General features: G+C 38.1%; 2 protein-coding genes and 1 long non-coding RNA gene across 42 annotated transcripts; 2 read left to right on the plus strand and 1 right to left on the minus strand.

The window, feature by feature from the left end:
• Positions 1–6,473, plus strand: hpxa (hemopexin a). The gene is made up of 10 exons (XM_015603183.3): positions 1–114; positions 441–469; positions 804–932; positions 1,617–1,774; positions 1,919–2,072; positions 2,826–3,038; positions 3,143–3,244; positions 4,003–4,127; positions 5,001–5,148; positions 5,812–6,473. The coding sequence occupies exons 1-10, from the start codon at positions 50–52 to the stop codon at positions 6,039–6,041; spliced, it is 1,353 nt and encodes a 450-aa protein (XP_015458669.3). The 5' UTR covers positions 1–49; the 3' UTR covers positions 6,042–6,473.
• Positions 6,474–8,630: 2,157 nt separating this feature from the next.
• On the plus strand, positions 8,631–13,159 carry LOC111191270 (interferon-induced GTP-binding protein Mx-like). Its single transcript, XM_049485175.1, has 11 exons — positions 8,631–8,853; positions 9,095–9,232; positions 9,323–9,477; positions 9,587–9,725; positions 9,816–10,014; positions 10,204–10,282; positions 10,362–10,484; positions 10,728–10,866; positions 11,657–11,815; positions 11,904–12,199; positions 12,447–13,159. Exons 1-11 carry the CDS (start codon positions 8,631–8,633, stop codon positions 12,831–12,833), a joined length of 2,037 nt encoding a protein of 678 aa, XP_049341132.1. The 3' UTR covers positions 12,834–13,159.
• Positions 13,160–13,255: 96 nt separating this feature from the next.
• On the minus strand, positions 13,256–15,799 carry LOC125805007 (uncharacterized). 40 transcript variants are annotated; one of them, XR_007441260.1, is made up of 8 exons: positions 15,468–15,799; positions 15,320–15,396; positions 15,215–15,269; positions 15,049–15,103; positions 14,903–14,993; positions 13,930–14,061; positions 13,722–13,798; positions 13,256–13,645 (listed from the first exon to the last, which is right to left on the minus strand). It is a non-coding gene; the product is annotated as an uncharacterized LOC125805007 (long non-coding RNA). The 40 variants fall into 40 exon arrangements; XR_007441257.1 differs by lacking the exon at positions 15,049–15,103; XR_007441245.1 differs by having other exon boundaries at positions 14,903–15,103.
• Positions 15,800–24,363: the final 8,564 nt, after the last annotated feature.

A 24,363-nucleotide genomic window follows, 5' to 3' on the forward strand; every position in this document is an offset into this window, starting at 1 on the left:
TTCTCCAGCTGAGCTCTCCCTCCAGCAGGACCAGAGGACACTCTTAACCATGAGGCTGTTCGCACAGACCCTCGCTCTCTGCCTGGCTGTCTCTCTCAGCCTGGCAGTTCCCTCGTGAGTGTTTCTGAACTGTCTCTGCAATTTTATACCTCTAATATTCAGTTAATATCTGTTTCTGCAAAGCTGATTTCTATCATGCAGTCAAAATGCAAAAAATGTACATATATTCTATATTAGTATTGAAGTATTGTTTATGAATTGCAGTTTTTAATAGACAATCTATTCACTTATTTTTGTTATCTTCATATATTTACAATGTAGTTAATTTCCTGAAAATTATAGATATTTTGCACTTTGCAATATTACAATGATAAATAATAAAAAAGAACATTTTAAGTTAATTTTTAAATATTTTTAATTAAATGATTTTTGGTGTTTAGGCATCACCAGGGCGAGCATGTGGCTGCAGGTGAGTAAGTGCATGAGTGTGGAACGTAACTATCCAAAAAAAAAGAAAACTGTGAAAAAATGTAGCTCTAAAATGTAATATTAGCTCCTTAAAACTCAATGGAATTCAATAAAAAATGCTGAATAATTTCAGAATAAGTAATTTCAGGGCATTCTATTGGTCCAATGTGAATAAAGGCTCCTGTGCTTTTAAATGTAGTACATTATTAGATTGATTTTGTAATGTGAAAAAGCAGCGATGATATGCATTTCACTCAAGTAAATCAAACTTTATTTAAAATATATGAATAAATAAAGGAATGAATTTATTAATAATATTCTTATGCATGTCTCAGAGGAACCTGCTGAAGACCTGCCCGCCCACCACCACTCATTCCACCATGGGGCTGTGATCGACCGCTGCAAGGGAATTGAGTTCGATGCTGTTGCTGTGAATGAGGAGGGAGTTCCATACTTCTTCAAGGGTGAGTGAAAAATACAAATATTTTTTGTACTATTTTATACATTTTATGCACCCTTACTTTAGTGCAGGAGAAACCCATGTCCTGCTCATTTTATTGTTTTTTTTTTCTGGTCCAGAACAAATAACACAACTAATCTTGGTCCAGTTTATCAAAAGCCACATTTAAGCATTTAAGAATAATCATTGTGCTTAATTGCTTTTTGCTTTTAAGCTCATCCTAATTTAAAGTGAGCCACTATGATCAGGAGATTGCCGGTTTAAATCCTGTTCATGCAGCTTGCCATCAGCTGCTGGAGCCCTAAGAGAGCACAATTGGCCTCTTGCTCTCTCTGGGTGGGTAGATGGCATAGATGGCGTTCTTTCCCCTCATCACTCATAGGGTGATGTGGATCAGCACAAGGCTGCGTCTGTGAGCTGATGTATCGGAACCGCATTAGCGCTGTGATGCTACTCGGCAATGCTACGGCAAAAAGAGGCGGAGTCTGACTTTATATGTGTCAAAGGAGGCGTGTGCTAGTCTTCACCAACCTGGTGTTGGGGCATATCATATATACATGAGTGGGTTGGATAATTGGCCGTGTAAATTGGGGAGAAAATAAGAAAAAAAAATGTAAAAATGAATTCTAGTTGTTTTAAGTTTTTTAAAAATGGCTAACTCCTTCTTTTCTTATGTCTTTTTAAACAGGTGACCATCTGTTTAAGGGATTCCACGGTGAAGCCGAGCTTTCCAACGAGACCTTTGCCGAGCTGGATGACCATCACCACTTGGGGCACGTAGATGCAGCTTTCCGCATGCACTCCGAGGACAGCCCCGAGCACCATGACCACCAGTTCTTCTTCCTGGTACTGTGTCAATTGCACCTTAGCACAGTTTAGAAAGTGTCCTTATCAGGTCACCACATGTTCTTCTAATCTTCTCAGCCTTTTTTTTCCAATGTCTTGGTCTCTTAAATTGAGCATCTCGCCTTTCTGTTTCACCACATGTAGGACACCAAGGTCTTTAGCTACTACAAGCACAAGCTGGAGCCCGATTATCCCAAAGACATCTCTGAGATGTTCCCTGGCATCCCTGATCACCTGGACGGTGCCGTGGAGTGCCCAAAGCCAGACTGCCCCAGCGACACTGTCATCTTCTTCAAGGGTATCTATAACAAACAGATTATTCCTTGAATCCTTGATCATTCTTTGAATCCTTGAATCCTTGAGATTATGAAGCACAAAGCACAGTTTCTAATGGAGAATGCATGATAGATACTATAAGCTACGTTCACATTACCAGGCTAAAGTGGTTCATATCAGATTTTTTCTGCTCAGTTTGTCTCAGATCTGATTTTTTCATGGCTGTGTGAACGGGCCAAATGCATTTTTTTCACTTTCATATGTGGTCCTAAATCAGATATGTATCTGACCCATGGACATGCAACATGAATGTGAATTGTCTAATCATGTGGAATTCATGCGTCTTTTTGCTTTTACGCATTAGCATTAGCGCTACGTGCTTCTCTCTCGTACCGTTACATCTCTTGGTGCAGCTGTGCAGCTATAGCTGCAAAAAAACAGCAAAAGCAAACCACCTGGCCTTTTTTCTTTTTTCACCTCCTCGACCTGAGCATGTACTTGACCAGCTGTTTACTCTCCACTCCAGGAAAAGATGTTCCACATATGAGCTGCTAACTCATCCATTTTCCTTTATAAAGCTACAAGTCATTACGTCTTTCAAATATGAGTTTTTTTGTTGTTTTTATATTCACATTACACACAGATACAGATCACTTACATTTGTGAGTGTGAACCGTCAAGAGAGACAAATTTGATCTGAGCAAAAAAGAACGTATTCGAGAAATTATGGATGGGTGTTTTTATTTCAATCAGTTTCAATTATCTTCTTCTTCAGGTGATGACATCTACCACTTTGACATCAAGACCAAGAAGGTCGACGAGAAAGAATTCAAAGGCATGCCCAATTGCACCGCCGCCTTCCGCTACATGGAACACTACTACTGCCTTCACGGACACCAGTTCTCCAAATTCGACCCCATCACCGGAGATGTCCACGGAAGATACCCCAAGGAGATCCGCGATTACTTCATGAGATGCTCTCACTTCGGTACGTGAAGCAGAAAGGAAGTGAGAGACAGAGAGGAAAAGAGAGAATAACAGGTTAATATTTCTCCGGCGCGTATCTGACAGCCTGTTTCCTGTATTTTGTAGGTGATAAGAAGACTGAGGAGCACCTTGAGAGAGAGAAGTGCAGCCGTGTGCACCTGGACGCCATCACTCAGGAGGACGACGGGGATCTCTATGCTTTCAGAGGTTTGTACAATTTGCTAAAGGCGTCCTAAATAACATCCTGTTGGTTGCCTACCTTACCTTAGGAGTGGGCAATATTACAATATTTTATCGTATTGTCATAATATTCCTAAGCATATTGAGGATATCATCTGTGCTTAAAGTAGACATAGCAAAAATAGAACTAGTCCCATTTAACTGGATTAATTGGCTTAAATACAGCGGATTTTTAATACAAAAACAACTGTACTCATTATGTACCAGGGTCTGCTACTACTAACTTTTTTTGTTTGTGTGTCAATATTGCCCTTAATATTGAGTATGGTGAAAATATATTTGAATGTACACAGTATGTGTACCATATTGCTGATTATAAGGTGCATTATGCAACACTAGTAAGGAACAGGGGTGTCGCCATGTTTACTTCTAATTCAGCAGGCACCTAGCGCGGTTAGTGGTTAATGCTAATGCTGCTCCAGCAGTGTAAGCCGGGGTTAGCAGCAGGCTACAGGCTGATAATACTCACCTCTGAACAGCGAATGTGTTAGTGCTTAGCATGGTTAGCGGCTAATGCTAATACTGCTCCAGCCTCAGTGCTGGAGAAACTTTACTAAAAACTTGTGTATAACACTACTTTACTGCTCTTCATACATAAGATGCACTGAATTATTAGGCACACTGAAGAATTTGGGAAAAAAATTATGTTTTAAGTGCACCTTATAGACCGAAAAATAGTTTTTTTTTTTTTAAATAATAACTCTCTCTCTCTCTTCACTTCACAGGCCACCATTTCATCAGTGTCTCTGGTGACAAGTTCCACTCTGACACCATCGAGAGTGCCTTCAAAGAGCTGCACAGCGAGGTGGACGCTGTCTTCTCCTATCAGGAACATCTTTACATGATCAAGGTTAGTGCAAAAAACTGTTGTTTTTGGGTTTGATTCAGGACCTTTAGTTGGCTTTAAAAATCGAATCAGAATAATTTAAGAATCAGAATTTAAAGCAAGAGAGAGAAAGAAAGAGAGGGAGAGCAAGACAGGTTGTACCAGTCAGTTCTCTCGTTTTGGCCCAGGAAATATTTTACCATATTTTACCCCTTTTACCTGCTGTCCTCCCATATTACTATTTACCCGTAAATTTCCCTTATTATAATAAAAGAAAAACAGTATTAATGAGGAGACAGGACACTGGCCGCTGTGTAATTGGGAAATCTCTTAACGCCAATTATGGTTCAAGGATGATGCAAGTTCCGCCTCTCAGGAGAAACAGCTAATCAGCTTGCTGGTTTTGCGGATGAGAGTCAGTGGGTTAGTGGGCAAGCCTCTTAGGACTAATATTTATTAATATTTCTTTCAAAAATTAGTTTTAGCGTGTCATAAAATGTAAAGGAACAATTTAGAAACAAGTAAATGGAATCCATTGTTGATGTACTGTTTTGAATAATTTATTAAGGAATGGATTTACTGATATATGTATAAGAATATATCTGGTCCATATTTAGTAAAAGCTGCATATGTAGGAATGTCCACAGCATTTCAGTGTCAACAAACGTAGGCCTATCAGATTTTGATAATCTAATTGTAGTTTGTAAGTAGTGGTTCACAGGTGGTTATTTTAGATTTCTTGTAAATCTGTCTTAAAATGTAAGGGATACTGAACTCAATTGGTTTAGTGGAAAATGTCCCTTTTTTTAATCCAAAACTTGACAGGTATGAGACAGGTACAGAGCTCGTCTGGCTACTGTTAACCTTTGCATTTGCACATCTTCTGAATGTTTGCAGGACAACCAGGTGTTCGTCTACAAAGTGGGAGAGCCACACACCCACCTGGATGGATACCCCAAGCCTCTGAAGGAGGAGCTTGGCATTGAGGGTCCTGTTGATGCCGCCTTCGTGTGCGCTGACAAGCACATTGCTCATGTTATTAAAGGTAAGAAAGCACTAAATATCATCCTATCCCAATTTAATCCCAATCTGATTAAACTGCTGGAGATGATGTACTCCCAAAAACAGTATTTATTGCAGCAGATGAATTATGGTAGATACAGAATAGATTGTGTGAGTGTGTGTTATTCTAAAACAGGGTTCGTACGGTCATGAAAAACCTGGAAAAGTCATGGAATTTGAAAATAGCTATTTTCAGGCCTGTATGAGTTTTGGAAAAATAAAAATACCCAGAAAGTTTTGAAAAATGGAAATGTGGTCTACACATCTTTGTGTTTCAGTTTATCGATGGAGAAAATCTATTTTTAACTAACAAAAAATACATCAGCTCAGAGTTAATTCAGTAATTTAGCCCTACACAATGGAGCTCTCAGGATTTGACACACATTTTATTATTAAAAGAATTGTGTGTCAGATTCATTTTAGGCCTAGTATAATCAATTTTAAATATAGTTTTAGTGGATTTTTTGGTTTTATTGTCCATGTCTGCACCGTTTAAAAAAAACTCCAACCCGTTTTGTAAGCAAGCAGCAAACTGAGACCCCTCAGTCTCAGCATCCCCAAACTCGCGCTCTGATTGGCTAAACAAGCGGAACCACGAGGGTTGCATGCACTACTATTCTAACGCAGCGTTTCCTTTGATCCGCAGGCAAGACGATCTACGATGTGGACCTGAAGGCCAGCCCACGTGTCTCAGTGAACGAGGGACCCCTTACCCACTTTAAGCAGATTGATGCCGCCATGTGTGGACCCAAGGGTTTGACGGTAGTGATCGGAAGCCATTTCTACCAGTTTGAAAGCCCCCTGCAAATGATTGCTTCCAAGGCCATCCCTGAGAAGCACAACGTGGCCCAAGAGCTGTTCGGCTGCGACCACTAAACACATCATAGGGAGTGAGGGAGGGAGAGAGGAGATGCAGCACAACAGCTAAAAACTGGACTGACCTCCAGGGTCCTGAAGTACACCCTCCATTAGCCACAGGATCACACAGCAAAGAACAGGCCCAGTGCCCAGTTTTTTATTTTGCCGTTATTTTATCCAGTGGCGTGCGCATTGTCCTCTCACTTGTGTCACTCTACCTTTAAAATGTCCTACCTCTGCTGCTCTGTTCAACTAAGCTTTACCTTCAGCTAACACCAACACATTCACCAGCATGTGCTGTAACACAACTGCAGGGCTCTTTTGTCTCAAACAGGATTTTCCACTACAATAATAATAATATGCATAGGGTGTACCCTGTCAGTGCTGTCTGTAAACATCGAGAGCCAACTGAAACACTTTGTGGTTGATGAATAAACTGAAGTGAAATAATTCACACTTGTCTCTTCTCTTTATTGCACAGTGTTTTACAGTACATCACAGTTGAAATTCAGGAACAAATGTCTGGTCATCTTTGTATAATTTGTTTAAAATACATCCATTCAGGCCTGCAACACATTTTAAAATAAGCAATGGTAGTAACCAATTAATACACTTCTCACAACATTTCTAAGATGTTTTAGCACAGATGATGCCACGTCATGAAGTGTTTCTGGTATTACTATACTTCCTGCAAAACCTGTGTTAAGATGTGCAGCAGTACAGGTAGTTCTGGGCTTCTTGGCAAAGTTAACCTTAAGTTCCTGCTTTACAAAATAAAGTTTTTAGAGGCTTTTATGAATGTGACTCTGTATTGTAGTGCTTGGTAAAGCTTTTAAAAGGAAGTAATCACCTGTCCAACTGGTTCTATCAGCTGTTGTTGAATGATGGTTGATGACGCTGTGCCATCTGAGGGATTAGAGCTTAAAGGGCCATGTTGTCTAGGTTCATTTCAGTCAGTGGAGCACAAATGATTACTTCCAAGGCCCACAGCTAAGGAACACAATATGACTTCTTTATTTAATACATTTTCTACACTGAAGATTAATATTAAAGACATCAAACAATTAAGAGACACATATGCAACTACGTAGTAAACAGTAAAAAGTGTTATTTGTCCACATTAATCCCCCCTGATCTAAACCTGATGAACTGAGATGGTGATTTGAGGGGATTTAAATGGGATGAGCTGGAACTTCACAGCGTGAAGGAAAAGCTGCAACTTTTTTTGTTCAGCACCTCCAGAAACTCCTTCAAGAGGCTGAGAAAAATATTTCATCCTCAAATAAAGCAAAAAAAAAGTTCATATTTATAAAGTTTAAGAGTTCAGAAATCAATATTTGGTGGAATAACCCACCAAAGAATCTGTTTTTAATCACAGTATTCATGTATCCTGACACCACTGGAGGGTTAAGGAAGTAAATGAGGCTTTACACTTTTTTTTTTTTACAAAACGAAACTTTGACTAGGACTGATGGAGTCAGCTGTGAGAAAAACGAAACTACAGCGGTTTACTGGAGGCTGTACCACTCTCACATCTCACACACACACACTCACACACACATCACATCACACACACACACACACACCTGAGAGAGAGAGAGCCTGGGCACGCGCAGAGTCAGGTAAATAATGAGGAAGGGTGAATACAGTATAGCTGTGTATTAGAGAGAGATGTTTCCATTGTGTAGAGCCGCGCAAATCTAAACACAAATCTATCGTTAAATGTGTGTGGTTTGTTGAGGAGCCTGTCTGTGAATCCATCAGATAAAACTGTTCCACTGCAGCCTGTACACTTTATTATTTTATTATTACACTTTATTATTTTATTGGTGGAATGTCTTGGTGGAGCTCTGGGATACAGCTTTCTCTAGATAACTGTGATCATTTCAGTAATTTTAGTAGTAATTGTTGTAGTTTTGCTTAACACTTTCAGTCAGAGTCGATTTATAGAGAGCCTGCCGCCCCCAGCTGGCATTTTAAACGTTGAATTAAGGTTTGACTTGGTGTTGATTTTAAAAAGTGAATCAACGTTGATACGGCAAAGTTGTTTTAACGTCGTATTTTGACAGTCAATCACGTTGCAGCATCGGAAAAAAAACTGTGGTATAAGTAAATTATTATATAGATTATAAATGTATTGTTTATAATGGTTGAGTCATGGGTGTTATTGAAAAGGTTGATCATTTTAATCGAGTAAATGTTGAACAACATCTCTATGACCAACCATGTCTTTTTATTTCTTATTTGTAGCCCACAAATAGGTCCTCAGTGACCTGAAGTAAAGCTGAGAAACATTTTCTGTCAAGAAATATACTGATATCTAATTATTGTCTAGCTCTACTTCCATCTCCGACCTACAACTATTATTACAAGCATTAAATGTAATAAACAATTCAGTTAAATTCAGACTGTAGTAAATGATTTGTTACTCAACAGTAGCTTATTGTTGGTACATCTCGGTTAATGAAAGAAAACCTTTTCTCAGATTATTCTCAGTTATTTCTGGGACCATTGTGAGTTTTTCTTTTATTAACCGAGGAGTACCAACAATTTTGTCCATATGTGTAACAGTACATTTCTGTTCTGTAGCAGTATCTGGATTGAACTATGGCGCCGAGAGATTCCAAGAAGCTGGAGGAGATAAGTAACAGTCTAAACCAGCAGTATGAGGAAAAGGTGCGTCCCTGCATCGATCTTGTGGATTCACTCAGGTCTTTAGGAGTGGAGAAGGACCTGAGTTTACCGGCCATCGCTGTTATAGGTGATCAAAGCTCAGGAAAAAGCTCAGTGCTGGAAGCACTTTCGGGCGTGGCATTGCCCAGAGGCACAGGTGAGACATCCATACACACACACTGAAGAACAGGAAAACCTGTTTATTTTTTAAAGAGTTTGTTTAATTAACAATAATCACAATAATCTTATCCAGTACAGTTTCACAATGCCTTTTACAGTAGCTTTGACTGTGATCTCTAAGAAGAAATCTGAACTTTTAGCTGTTTGTAATGGTTGAATCTTGGACTGAACAATGTCTCTACGAACAATCATGATTTTTTCTTTTATGTGATCTTTAGGTATTGTGACTCGCTGTCCTTTGGTGCTGAAACTAAAGAGAGTTGAAACAGGAGTGGCATGGTCTGGACACATTTCTTACCAGAAAAAAGAAAGGGTTCTTAGTAAGCCAGAAGATGTGGGAACTGCTGTTTCAGATGGTCTGTATTTCTCTTTCATTTTTGTAAATTCTGTATTAATATATTTCTCACATTAAGCCTGACAGTAATGTGGCTCTGTGTTGTGTTTAGCTCAGAATGCCTTGGCTGGAAATGGAAAGGGAATCAGTCATGATATGATCACTCTGGAGATCAAATCCAGCAAAGTTCCGGATCTCACTCTTATTGATCTGCCGGGCATTGCCAGAGTAGCTACAGGTGACCAACCAGTGGACATTGAGAAACAGGTGAGTGCAAAATTCTTGCTAAAGGAATTTATTGGTAACCTTTAGAAATGTAGTTTTTTTTTATTAACTATATGTTTTTGTATAAACCTTGTTATTGTATTGTCAACAGATCAAAGATCTCATTGAGAAATTCATTAGGAGACAAGAAACCATTAGCTTGGTGGTTGTGCCAGCGAACATTGACATTGCCACTACTGAGGCACTGAAGATGGCAAGCAAAGTGGATCCCCATGGTCTCAGGACACTCGGTAATTTAGCAGAATTAATCAGAAGAAATTCAGGATTTGATGACAGAATAAATGGCTTTGAGGGAAAATAACTCTTATTTATTAATACAGGTATTCTAACCAAGCCTGATTTGGTGGACAAAGGTGCGGAGGATACAGTGGTGAGTACGGTCAATAATCAGGTGATCACACTGAAGAAGGGCTACATGATGGTGAAGTGTCGTGGACAGCAAGACATCAATGCCAATCTGAGTTTAGCTGAAGCCCTTCAGAAAGAGAGAGACTTCTTTGAGCAGCATCCCCATTTCAGGTAAGAGAAAAGAAGAAAGTGAAGTAAAAGGAATTAAATACTTTTAATGTTTAGAAGCATGGACTAATTAAAGAGAGCTTGGGGATAAACAACAGTAGGGTTTTACTGCTGAACCTGCTGTTGTTGTATTGTATGTTGTATTTTCCAAGCAAATTATGCATCTTTGTGAGATTCCTATTTTTTCACCAGGCCTCTTCTGGAAGAAGGAAGAGCCACTGTGCCCCTACTGGCAGAGAAATTAACAAAGGAACTGGTGGAACACATTGGCGTAAGTCAAAACAGTTCTGCAGGAAAAAAAGCTTTTACTTGTGTTCAGTTTTGAAAAGGTCTTTCTCCTCATTTTACAGAGGTCACTCCCACATCTCAAACAACAAATTGATCTAAAACTGGAGGTGACAGAAAAGAAGCTGAAACAGCTTGGTGACGGAGTTCCTCAAGACGAAAATGAGAAGAAGAGCTTCCTCATTCAGGTAAAAAACACCAAATTAGTAAGACGTATTTTGGGTGTGGCAGATAAGTATATTTATATATTTCCTTTCATCCTCTACCTCACTATTCTCCTCCTTTAGGCCCTGCCTATAATGATTTTGCCTTCTATGTCCTCTATTGCTAAATGTACATCATTATTTCTAAGTCACTTTGGATAGTCACATATTTATTCATATATTATCTAATCTTTTATATATTTCTTTACTTCATTTTTAAATTTTCAGAAAATCAACGGTTTTAACCAGATCCTTACAGATGTGATGAGGGCTGAGGAAGACACAAGCTCAGGCACCAGAGTTTTCACGAAAATCAGGGCTGAGTTCACAAAATGGAAATCTCAACTGGATAAAAAGACTACCACATGTGAGCAGGTCCTATAATCAAATTAAATTTTTCTAGGGTTCTAGCTATAGAGAACTCTAGAAAAATTAAATAGTATACAGGTAAATATTGGGAACCATTGTTTTCCAAAGGAAGATCAACTCTAGACAGACCAGTCTAATCATAATATTACAAAATATGATTTTATTGAAGCTTTGGTTAGAAGGATTCATGACAGGTAGTTAAAAAAAACACTTGGTCCCTATCTTAAACCCTGCGCAAGGCCAATTGTGATGCTCATTGTTATCTTGAACCGCGCAAACAGTCTATTTTCACGCATGAGGTGTGTTTAGGTACATTTCTGGCATGTTTCTGTCTTGCCAAAGATCTTTCGAAAACAGGTACATTACCCAAATTTTCACAGAGAGTCTTTTTTTTTTTTAGATGTTTTATGCTGTCTTATGGCAAGACCCAATGTCTAGTTTGACCACATCTGAGAAACAACTGCATGCAGGGATTAGCTGCATGCAGGGATTAGTGCATTATTTATTTATGCTTTTTTTAATGAGTGAAGAAATATCTAAAAATAAGTTGTAATAAGTGTAATCAATGGAAATACAATTTTGGGTCCAAAGTTAAAGATACAGCAAGTCAGCTACGGATGATTAGAACATTGGTTGGAGGGTTGGAGATTGAATTTGGACAGAAAACACCTAAACAAAGGTGTTTGTCAGGACTTCTGGGAAAGTGTGCTTTAGACAGGTGATATCTTTAGACAGATAATTTTTTCAGTGTATATATTTCTCTCACAATGGCATCTTCTGTTTTCTAGTTGAGGAAAACCTCAGGGATGAGGTAGAAGAGTACTCAAGGGTCCGGAGGGGAAAGGAGCTTCCTGGATTTGTCAACTACAGGACGTTTGAGAACATTGTCAGGAATCACATAAAGGAGCTGGAAGAACCTGCCTTACAGTTACTGACGGATGTTACAGGTGAAGAGCAGCACTTGTGTGGCTTAATTTTGGCTTTTTTTTTTACTTATTTTACTTACTAACTTATGTTTATTTTTTATTCTAAAAGAGATCGTCCACTCATGCCTGAACGAAATTGCGAATACTCATTTTGAGGCATATTCCAACCTGCTGAGGGCGGCTAAAGAGCCTATTGAGGATCTGCATGAGGAGGAATATGAAAAAGCCAAGGAGAAGATAAAGTCTCAGTTTAGGATGGAAAGGCTAGTCTACTCCCAAGATGGCCTCTACAGCTGGAAACTAGAATCGGTCAAAAACAAACCAGAGCCAAAGAGAAATGGCTTCGCCTATGCCATGAGTGCGGACGTTCGGCAGATGGCTCAGCACCTAAGTGCCTACTTCATGGTATGCCCTCTACTTTCCATTTTCTTAATGTTTTTTTTGTTTGTTTGTCCATCTATCTACATGTATGTTCAGGTTTACCATTAGGAATCACAAACTATTGTAGAATTTTTCTGATTTCATTAGAGAAACCTTGACCACTTCTTCACTCAACACTTTATAGATTACACACAAACCTATAGCTTTAGACATTGCAGATGTCAAACAGAAGGTTTTAAATGCATTTTGTTTGTGTGTGTGTGTGTGTTAGATCACCTCTGACCGTCTGGCTAACCAGATGCCTCTGATAGTCCAGTATCATGTGCTGCACGAGTACATTTCTCACCTCCAGACGGCCATGTTAGCCATGATTGGAGAAAAGAATGCAGTGAAACTCATTGAAGAGGATTCTGGCGTCGCCCGTCGCAGGAAGGCCGCATGCGAACGCATGGATCGTCTCAGAAAAGCACGGCAGGTCCTGTCCAAGTTTGTAATCTCTGGGCCCTGTCTGGCACCTTGCGCAAAGCCTTTCACGATGGACATCACAATGATCGATGAGCTACCGTCACCCATCCCCCCGCAACCCCCCACAATTTCGACGTCTTTTCTAGGTCATTTTTGCACGTCCAGTATTGACGTCCCCCAGACCTCCAGATAAGGGCTAATTCTAGTTTAAATTAAGTCGTTGTGGACGTCTTTTCTATGTGAAATTTACATGTATACGTTTTTATAGACCAACTACTTTGAGGCTCCCTGCATAACTGTAGTGCCATTTCAGACGGTGGCAACTGTTCCATTGTTCCAGCTTCAGCAGATAACTGGAAACGCATACAAAGCTAAGCCAAATAATTAGGTTCACAACCTTCTGGAACTAGTTATGCACGTTAGTTATACACAATATGCTTTACAAATAAATTGCATTTCAACCCTCTCACTTTTTCCAAAACATGTCAACCTGCAAAGAACCAGTAAAAGCAAGGAATAAATTAATTACCCCCATCTTACCACTGTTGATTTTAAATTGACCCTTTCTGTTTGGGGAAACATTAATATAATAATAAAAATAATGAGTAAATCTCATTTGGGGTTAATGCCTTTATTTTACATCAACATAACATACACCTTAGATTCACACCATAACAATTTCACTAAACATTTACCTTCCCTTAAGACTATTACAGCTTTACATTACACCTTCCCTTAACAATATTATACCTTCCCTCAACACTATTACACCTTTACATTACACCTTCCCTTAACAATATTATACCTTCCCTCAACACTATTACACCTTTACATTATACCTTCCCTCAACACTATTACACCTTTACATTACACCTTCCCTTAACAATATTATACCTTCCCTCAACACTATTACACCTTTACATTATACCTTCCCTCAACACTATTACACCTTCCCTTAACAATATTATACCTTCCCTCAACACTATTACACCTTTAACATTACACCTTCCCTCAAAACTATTACACCTTCCCTTAACAATATTACACCTTTACATTATACCTTCCATCAACACTATTACACCTTCCCTCAACACTATTACACCTTCCCTTAACAATATTATACCTTCCCTCAACACTATTACACCTTTAACATTACACCTTCCCTTAACACTATTACACCTTCCCTTAACAATATTACACCTTTACATTATACCTTCCATCAACACTATTACACCTTCCCTTAACAATATTATACCTTCCCTTTAAACTATTACACTTTAACATTACACCTTCCCTTAACAATATTATACCTTCCCTCAACACTATTACACATTTACATTAAACCTTCCCTCAACACTATTACACCTTCCCTTAACAATATTATACCTTCCCTCAACACTATTACACCTTTAACATTACACCTTCCCTCAACACTATTACACTATTACACCTTCCCTTAACAATATTACACCTTCCCTTAACAATATTACACCTTCCCTTAACAATATTACACCTTCCCTTAACAATATTACACTATTACACCTTCCCTTAACAATATTACACCTTCCCTCAACACTATTACACTATTACACCTTCCCTTAACAATATTACACCTTCCCTTAACAATATTACACCTTCCCTTAACAATATTACACTATTACACCTTCCCTTAACAATATTACACCTTCCCTTAACAATATTATACCTTCCCTCAACACTATTACACCTTTAACATTACACCTTCCCTCAACACTATTACACCTTCCCTTAACAATATTACACCTTCCCTTAACAATATTACACCTTCCCTTAACAATATTACACTATTACACCTTCCCTTAACAATATTACACCTTCCCTTAACAATATTATACCTTCCCTCAACACTATTACACCTTTAACATTACACCTTCCCTCAACACTATTACACCTTCCCTTAACAATATTACACCTTCCCTCAACACTATTACACTATTACACCTTCCCTTAACAATATTACACCTTCCCTTAACAATATTATACCTTCCCTCAACACTATTACACCTTTAACATTACACCTTCCCTCAACACTATTACACCTTCCCTTAACAATATTACACCTTCCCTTAACAATATTATACCTTCCCTCAACACTATTACACCTTCCCTTAACAATATTATACCTTCCCTCAACACTATTACACTATTACACCTTCCCTTAACAATATTATACCTTCCCTCAACACTATTACACTATTACACCTTCCCTTAACAATATTACACCTTCCCTCAAAACTATTACACCTTTAACATTACACCTTCCCTCAACACTATTACCCCTTCCCTCAAAACTATTACACCTTTAACATTACACCTTCCCTTAACAATATTATACCTTCCCTTTAAACTATTACACCTTTACATTATACCTTCCCTTAACAATATTATACCTTCCCTCAACACTATTACACATTTACATTACACCTTCCCTCAACACTATTACCCCTTCCCTCAAAACTATTACACCTTTAACATTACACCTTCCCTTAACAATATTATACCTTCCCTTTAAACTATTACACCTTTACATTATACCTTCCCTTAACAATATTATACCTTCCCTCAACACTATTACACATTTACATTACACCTTCCCTCAACACTATTACACTATTACACCTTCCCTTAACAATATTATACCTTCCCTCAACACTATTACACCTTCCCTTAACAATATTATACCTTCCCTCAACACTATTACACCTTTAACATTACACCTTCCCTCAACACTATTACACTATTACACCTTCCCTTAACAATATTACACCTTCCCTCAACACTATTAGACCTTCCCTCAAAACTATTACACCTTTAACATTACACCTTCCCTCAAAACTATTACACCTTCCCTCAAAACTATTACACCTTTAACATTACACCTTCCCTTAACAATATTATACCTTCCCTTAACACTATTACACCTTTAACATTATACCTTCTCTTAACAATATTATACCTTCCCTTTAAACTATTACACCTTTACATTATACCTTCCATTAACACTATTACACCTTTAACATTACACCTTCCCTTAACAATATTACACCTTCCCTCAACACTATTACACCTTTAAGATTACACCTTCCCTTAACAATATTATACCTTCCCTTAACAATATTACACCTTTAACATTACGGAGTGTCTATTTGCACCCGGGTGCAAATAGCACGTGCCACACAGCAAGGCTATTTTCACCCCTTAATTAAAAAAAAAGAAAGAGAACTCATCTGCGCATGTCTACCAATGAATGCGAGGGAGCGAAAAGGCGCAAATTCACAGATGGGGAAACGGAGACCATAGGAAATGGTAAGCAGAATTTGGTTATTATTTATGTATAAAAGGCCCATCACTCAATTTAACTCTACATTTTAAGATAAATATTTAAGACAGAGTGTGAGAATTATTATCTATCGAACACTGTTGACTGAAAACGAATAAGCTAAGCTAGTGTTTTGGTGGATCTCAGTTTAAGTTATTTGATTGAATTAAAGTTTGAGGCAGTTAGGTAACTTGTATCTAACCTTATCTTAGTTATTAAGTAAAAAGTTTTGTATTTTGTTGCTTATTCTGATTAATTTAGCTAGCTAGCTAGCTTATTGCTGGCTAGTATAGAGCCCGGGAGGGGCCGTGGGAAAAAAAAAAAAATTAAATCGAGCGAACGATGTAGCAGTTCATGCCAACAATTTCTCTAATTCGTGCGAACGATTTCTTTTATTCCAGCGATCGATTAAGCCAACTCTTATTTCTAGTTCATGCATGCACAGGCAGGATAAACACAGTCTCCGGCGATGTTCATGCCTTCTGCGGTGGCGTTTTAGGGCAACTCTTAATTAGAGAATAAAGTCTAATATAACGAGATTAAAGTCGTAATATTACGAGATTAAAGCCGCAGTATTTTGATTTTAATTGTAACTGCTTGGCCTGCAGCGCAGGGCACGGAGGGAAAAGAGCACATACCGTCAGTTAGAAACGTAGAAAAATGACGGTGATCTCAGGATCTCATAACAGATCATGCATGATCACCGTCAGTTATCTACGTTTCTAACCTGCTTATTATTAATGTTCTAGTGTTACAGCTTTCGGCTCTGCGCTGCGAGATTCCTCTGTGCGGGGAGAGCGCGCGGCGCGACACGGAGGCTTTCCACCGCATTTTAGTTTTTGCTACCAAACGAACATAAATACAGTAAATTCCAGTCATGAATAAAGGAAATATACCTTTTACTGAAACAAGACGACTGTCTCTGTGTGTTATAAATCACGTGTTATGATCAATGTGGAATTGTGTTTATTAATTCCTTATGTTCAACAATAATATAACGTAAATAAGTATATTTTACTTAGTACAGTATATTCAATTGTAAACTGTAATAATGAGGAAATAAAGATGATATAAAAATTTATATAATACAGTGTGTGACATTTGTCTATGAATGGGTCATATAATGTACTAGGCTACTTTAAATCTGTAACACTATATAAAATTAAAATAGCTGGCCTAAAATAATAATACAATGTTTTAAGATGTTTATTTGAGTGGGCAGTATATATTATAATTTGGATCAATTTGATAATTTATTCCAGTATGTCATAAAAATGTGTGACCAAATGTAATTGTAAGATGTAGGACATTAATATCATGATATTACACCAAAAACAGGTATCCTGTTATCTCATATAACAATTATCCCAACTAATTTGTATTACAAATTACACTTGTATGCAAATTATATGAAAATGAAACCATTTAAACATACTATTTTCTGATACATCATTATCAGAATTATAATGCAGATAATATTATAAGCTCAGAAACATACATAAACCGTTTTATCACACTGTTTCATGTGCATATTTTTTGAACTACTTTATAATTATTTGGATTTTATGTCTTTTTATATGACATAAAAGCTAGTGAGGTGTATTTCTGTGCTATGGATGGCCACCACTTCTGGTTTGAGAGGCCTTTAGCCCAGAGAAGTTAATGTGTCCAGCTAAACTATTTTTGAGAAGTCCATTTCTATATATGATTGGCATGTCACAAGTGGTTGCAGGTAAACAACATGCCGCTTCTCAAAAGGTCATATTTACATATATGGTAAAGCTGTAAATAGGGCGGTTGAAATTCTTAAGGCATGAGAGCTATAGGAGTGACTGTAAGGGACTATTTAAACGGGTTAGCCTGCAAGACTGGGAGAGAGGGAGAAAAACATGGGACACCGAGAATTGACAAGCTCTCTCCCACACTTTGCTTCTGATTGAAATAAATATTTATTCCGGTTAAGAAGACAGTGTGTACTGAGTTTTATTTCAAGAAACAACAGCCTTCCAAGAACACCCAAAGAGGAGTCCACAAGAAACAAGAAGACACAACACTAGAAACAGCATATGTTATACATGAAATGCAATTTTGTGTTTCCATCATTATATACCTGTAAAAGGTGACCATATTTTGCTACACAGATTCCCATATAGAGGGTGTAAATACCATGAATGTAATAATGATGTAACCAGATTTAAGAAGGGGTGCATTTCCTTGGAGGCTGACTGAATATCTAGTACTAAAAGTATTTCTTGGTTGGGTGTACAGTTATAGGGGGTGCTTTATAAGGTAGATCTGCTGGGAAATATTGGGAATATTTTAATATGAATTATGTTTATTTAATTAATACATTAGCCCTATATTACTAAATAGTGAGAAATTAACTATTCCACATTGATCATAACTTTGACGCGCATATCATGCTTCACAGTATATTTGAATTTGATATGGTTTTTATAACACACAGAGACAGTCGTCTTGTTTCAGTAAAAGGTTTATTTCCTTTATTCATGACTGGAATTTACTGTATTTATGTTCGTTTGGTAGCAAAAACTAAAATGCGGTGGAAAGCCTCCGTGTCGCGCCGCGCGCTCTCCCCGCACAGAGGAATCTCGCAGCGCAGAGCCGAAAGCTGTAACACTAGAACATTAATAATAAGCAGGTTAGAAACGTAGATAACTGACGGTGATCATGCATGATCTGTTATGAGATCCTGAGATCACCGTCATTTTTCTACGTTTCTAACTGACGGCATGTGCTCTTTTCCCTCTGTGCCCTGCGCTGCAGGCCAAGCAGTTACAATTAAAATCAAAATACTGCGGCTTTAATCTCGTAATATTACGACTTTAATCTCGTTATATTAGACTTTATTCTCTAATTAAAGGTCACCTTCCGTCGTTTTTTCTTTCATTTTAAAATGTCTAGTTGTGGTCTCTAGTATGAATGAATGACATGTGAGCCGTTTTTGTAAAAAAAAAAGTGCTCAGCTGTCTCTGTATAGCTCTTTTTTAATGGACTGTTTTAGGGGTGTGTCCAAAATGACCGGATTCCAGCTTTGCTCATGAATATTCATACATGCAAACAGCATGCAAATATCTCTCCTCTGATTGGCTAGGAGCACTGCGACGCCCCTCCACCGCTCTGCCGCTCACTGCCTCCCACCTCCTAACTGATGAGCGGTGATGTTGCGTCGCTTCAGCTCCGCCTCTGGGAGTTTCTCGAGCCAAGGTGGGCTGGTCTGTGAGTTTCTGCCTACGTAGGCAGAAAGATAATTCAAAATTCACCCGTTTTTCGGAGGGGGGGAGGGGGGATTTCTTTGCTTAGCTCCTGCAGACAATGGGGGCTGCAAAACAGTTTAATGTGCAGGTGTACACATTCAACTCGGAGAAACCTACTGTATTCCACAAAAAACAAGAAAAATCGGATTTTCGCGGAAGGTGACCTTTAAGAGTTGCCCTAAAACGCCACCGCAGAAGGCATGAACATCACCGGAGACTGTGTTTATCCTGCCTGTGCATGCATGAACTAGAAATAAGAGTTGGCTTAATCGTTCGCTGGAATAAAAGAAATCGTTCGCACGAATTAGAGAAATTGTTGGCATGAACTGCTACATCGTTCGCTCGATTTAATTTTTTTTTTTTACCCACGGCCCCTCCCGGGCTCTATACTAGCCAGCAATAAGCTAGCTAGCTAGCTAAATTAATCAGAATAAGCAACAAAATACAAAACTTTTTACTTAATAACTAAGATAAGGTTAGATACAAGTTACCTAACTGCCTCAAACTTTAATTCAATCAAATAACTTAAACTGAGATCCACCAAAACACTAGCTTAGCTTATTCGTTTTCAGTCAACAGTGTTCGATAGATAATAATTCTCACACTCTGTCTTAAATATTTATCTTAAAATGTAGAGTTAAATTGAGTGATGGGCCTTTTATACATAAATAATAACCAAATTCTGCTTACCATTTCCTATGGTCTCCGTTTCCCCATCTGTGAATTTGCGCCTTTTCGCTCCCTCGCATTCATTGGTAGACATGCGCAGATGAGTTCTCTTTCTTTTTTTTTAATTAAGGGGTGAAAATAGCCTTGCTGTGTGGCACGTGCTATTTGCACCCGGGTGCAAATAGCACACACTGCTGCGTACACCCGGGTGCAAATAGCACACAATGCTATGTACACCCGGGTGCAAATAGCACACACTGCTGCGTACACCCGGGTGCAAATAGCACACACTGCTATGTACACCCGGGTGCAAATAGCACACACTGCTATGTACACCCGGGTGCAAATAGCACACACTGCTGCGTACACCCGGGTGCAAATAGCACACACTGCTATGTACACCCGGGTGCAAATAGCATGTGCCTTAACATTACCCCTTCCCTCAACACTATTACACCTTCCCTCAACACTATCACACCTTTCCACTACACCTTCCCTTAACACCATTACACCTTTAACATTACCCCTTCCCTCAACACTATCACACCTTTCCACTACACCTTCCCTTAACACCATTACACCTTTAACATTACCCCTTCCCTCAACACTATTACACCTTCCCTCAACACTATCACACCTTTCCACTACACCTTCCCTTAACACCATTACAACTTTACATTACACCTTCCCTTAACATCATTATACTTTCATTAAGATTCTAGGTCCTGAGAGACAGCGGTGTGTCCTCCACGTCTTTGTGGTGCATGTTTGAGATGCTCCGAAGTACACATCCGTATGAAGTCCTCGGTGGCTGTCCCGTCACATTTCATGACTCCATCTGCACAAGTAGAAAAAGACAAATTAGAAATCTCAGCTAAGCTAGCTAACGCTAAGCTAACGGCGGGAATACATATTTAACTCCTGACGAGAATTATCGTGCCGTTTTAATTCTCACACATCATATTAAGCTATTTTAATTTATTTTTGTCCCACAACAAACTATATTTTAAATTGCCTCATTTAGGTAATATTCACATAAACTTACTTCTTCACACTATGGCTTAGCTAACGCTAAGCTAACGGCGGGAATACACATTTAACACCTGACGAGAATTATCGTGCCGTTTTAATTCTCACACATCATATTAAGCTATTTAATTTATTTTTGTCCCACAACAAACTATATTTTAAATTGCCTTATTTAGGTAATATTCACATAAACTTACTTCTTCACACTATGGCTTAGCTAACGCTAAGCTAACGGCGGGAATACACATTTAACACCTGACGAGAATTATCGTGCCGTTTTAATTCTCACACATCATATTAAGCTATTTTAATTTATTTTTGTCCCACAACAAACTATTTTAAATTGCCTTATTTATGTAATATTAACACAAACTTGCTTCTTCATGCTATGGCTTAGCTAACGCTAAGCTAACGCTAAGCTAAAGGTGGGAATACACATTTAACACCTGAGGAGAATTATCGTGCCGTTTTAATTCTCACACATCATATTAAGCTATTTTAATAATTTTTTTCCCACAACAAACTATTTTAAATTGCCTTATTTATGTAATATTAACATAAACTTACTTCTTCACACTATTCAGAATGCACTTGATATTGCCCCCAGTTGCCTAGGTTAATTGTGGGCGCCACAAACTTATATAACTTAAGGCTAGCTTAGCGAATTTAGCCAAAGACGGTTCTTTGATTTAGCTTAGATTGGCTTATCAGCCTAGCTCTGGTTAGTGCATTGACTTAATGACCGGACAATGCTTCTGCGTTAAAGCTTCGGTTACAGTAAATATTATTGGCAATACCGTCGTTCTCAAAAGTAATTCCAATTCCATTTTAACTGGCCACTGTTTAGCTATCGTTAGCTAGCTAGCTAGTTAGCTAACTGCCTGGGAAGAGAGGCAACGCCAGCAGGTTCAGATGATTTAAGACCACAGAGCTAAAACAACTAACACTACAAATACATTAACTTATACATATCGTCTTACCTTATAGCTTAGTGGCAGCTGAGTCCGAGCGGAGCTGAGCTGAGCTGAGCTGAGCGAGCTGAACTGAACGAGCTGAGCTGAGCTGAGCTGAGCTACTGCAGCAGCCAAAAAATGTTGAGCGTGTTTTGCCTCGGCATATCAGAGTGGAGTTTATGATGACGTGCGGTCTCAGCAAATCAGAGTGGCGTTGACTGGTTGAAATCAACTTAACAATTTTCCACATAAATTGCATTTCCAAATAAAAATAAATACATACGTAAATAAATACCTACATTCGTTAATTCATTAAATAGATAAAACATATAATACTCAAATAAATAATTATAAATAAATGATGCTTAATCATAAATAATCTATATTCATAGTGATTAACAATATTGATAACAACAATGTTGACATACATTTAAAAATAAATATATTCTTAAATAACGTTAATTTCCTGCACCTGTATTAGACGTCCCCATGACGTCCAAAAAAGTGACCTAGTCCGACGTTCAAATGTTTAACTGCATATTGACGTCCAAGTGGGGTCATAGTTAGTAGAGGTGGGCGATACTGGGAATTTTGGTATCGATACCAAGTAAACGCAGGGCCAGTATTGCCGATATCGATACTGATACCGATACTTTTTAATATTTAAGCTTTATAGAGCCAAATGATCCAAAAACCTAGGATATAATTTCACCAAACATTGTAAGTGATAACAAAATACTTTAGTATCACAATCAACATTTTTTGTTTAGAAACAATGGAACAGTAACAAAACAAAGTTTAAATATAAAATAAAAAAATATAAAAAAATAAAATAAAAATTCTCCCCTCACTAGACATCTTTTCTAGTTCTTTGTTTCTTTTTTTTAATAGAATTGTCATTTGGAAAAACAATAAAAAATAAGGAATTGTCTTCCTTTCAGCGCAATTCAAATGCAAGTTTTTCTTAAATAAACAGAGTGTAAAAAAATATCACTCAACACTAATCTCCTGAGGTAGAGGCGTGTCGACTTGAGGAGAGCGCTGAGTGGGCGGGGCCAGGCTGAGCCTACCTGCATGGCGGTTTGGCTGGCTTTGCTGAGCCATGTGACGCATGTGCAACAACAAGAGACCAGAGAGTAGACTGTGGTGAATCTCGTGCGCAGCAGTCAGTGCGTGCGGCAGAGAAAAAAGCTTGAATATCGATATTTTTACACGAGTATTGCTCAATACCAATACCAGCGTTGGTATCGATATTATCGATATTTGGATCGATCCGCACACCTCTAATAGTTAGACGTCCAAATAGTGGACCTAGTTTGCACGTCGTGTAGACGTACAGAATTGGTCTTGGACCGACCGACGCAATATAGACATGATCTGCACGTCCACAAGACGTCTAATGTTTAGTGGGTATTCACTGTGGCAAAAGTCGATGGCTCGCAGAAAACACAGGTGTACCACTGACAGAAATAAACCCAGACAACAGTCAAGAGTCAATTCCTTTCTCAGATAGCTGCTTGTGTACACCTCTGCTAATGTTATAACTTCTACAGCATTACAGAGTTAAAGCAGACGTTTGTCTTTAATTAAAACTTGTGTGAAAACTAAACATATGTCATATTTTGTTTGTGTGGAAGGTATTGTGTATGTTAGGCATCTGGTCAGTAATCTATCCTTGTATTTAACCCTTTCCAGCTAAATGTTTTTTGCTATTATTTATTTTTATTTTTTATTTTTTAAAGTGTATTACTAAATGGTATTGTTATACCAATGTGTAAGTGTAAGACTGGTGGAGGAGAACATGATGTCAAGATGCATAAAAACTGTGATTAAAAACCAGAGTTATTCCACCAAATATTGATTTCTGAACTCTTAAAACTGTATAATTATGAACTTGTTTTCTTTGCATTATTTGAGGTCTAAAAGCTCTACATCTTTTTTCTATATCAGCCATTTCTCATTTTCTGCAAACAAATGCTCTAAATGACAATACTTTTTTTGGAATTTGGGAGAAATGTTTTCCGTAGTTTATAGAGCTGAATATATATTTTTGTATTTTTATATACATTTTTTATTTCACAAATCATCCATAGGCAGTAAAAAAATAGTTACTACCGCTCTGCTATCAGTGGACAGTAGATGGCGCTGCAGTACAGTTTATAGAGCTGTGTCCTCCCAGAAGAAGACTTTACCGTAATGATTCTATACAGCGAGCACTAGATCATTACATGCACTTACAGACACGGAAATAAGTATTATTTAAATCTAAGTATCTATACTAATAAATGAAAATATTTTTTACACCTTTGGATAGTAACTTATATGTGAGACATGAGTCTTGGCTCAGTAGGAGTTCTGTATTTTATTTTCAGTGTTTTTTCTGATTCTGTTCTGCTCTTATATTTTTATAAAGCTGCTTTGCGATGACATCAGTTG

The sequence above is a fragment of the Astyanax mexicanus genome, chromosome 11, assembly GCF_023375975.1.
Source record: "Astyanax mexicanus isolate ESR-SI-001 chromosome 11, AstMex3_surface, whole genome shotgun sequence".
In the NCBI taxonomy this organism is placed as follows: Eukaryota; Metazoa; Chordata; class Actinopteri; order Characiformes; family Acestrorhamphidae; genus Astyanax; species Astyanax mexicanus.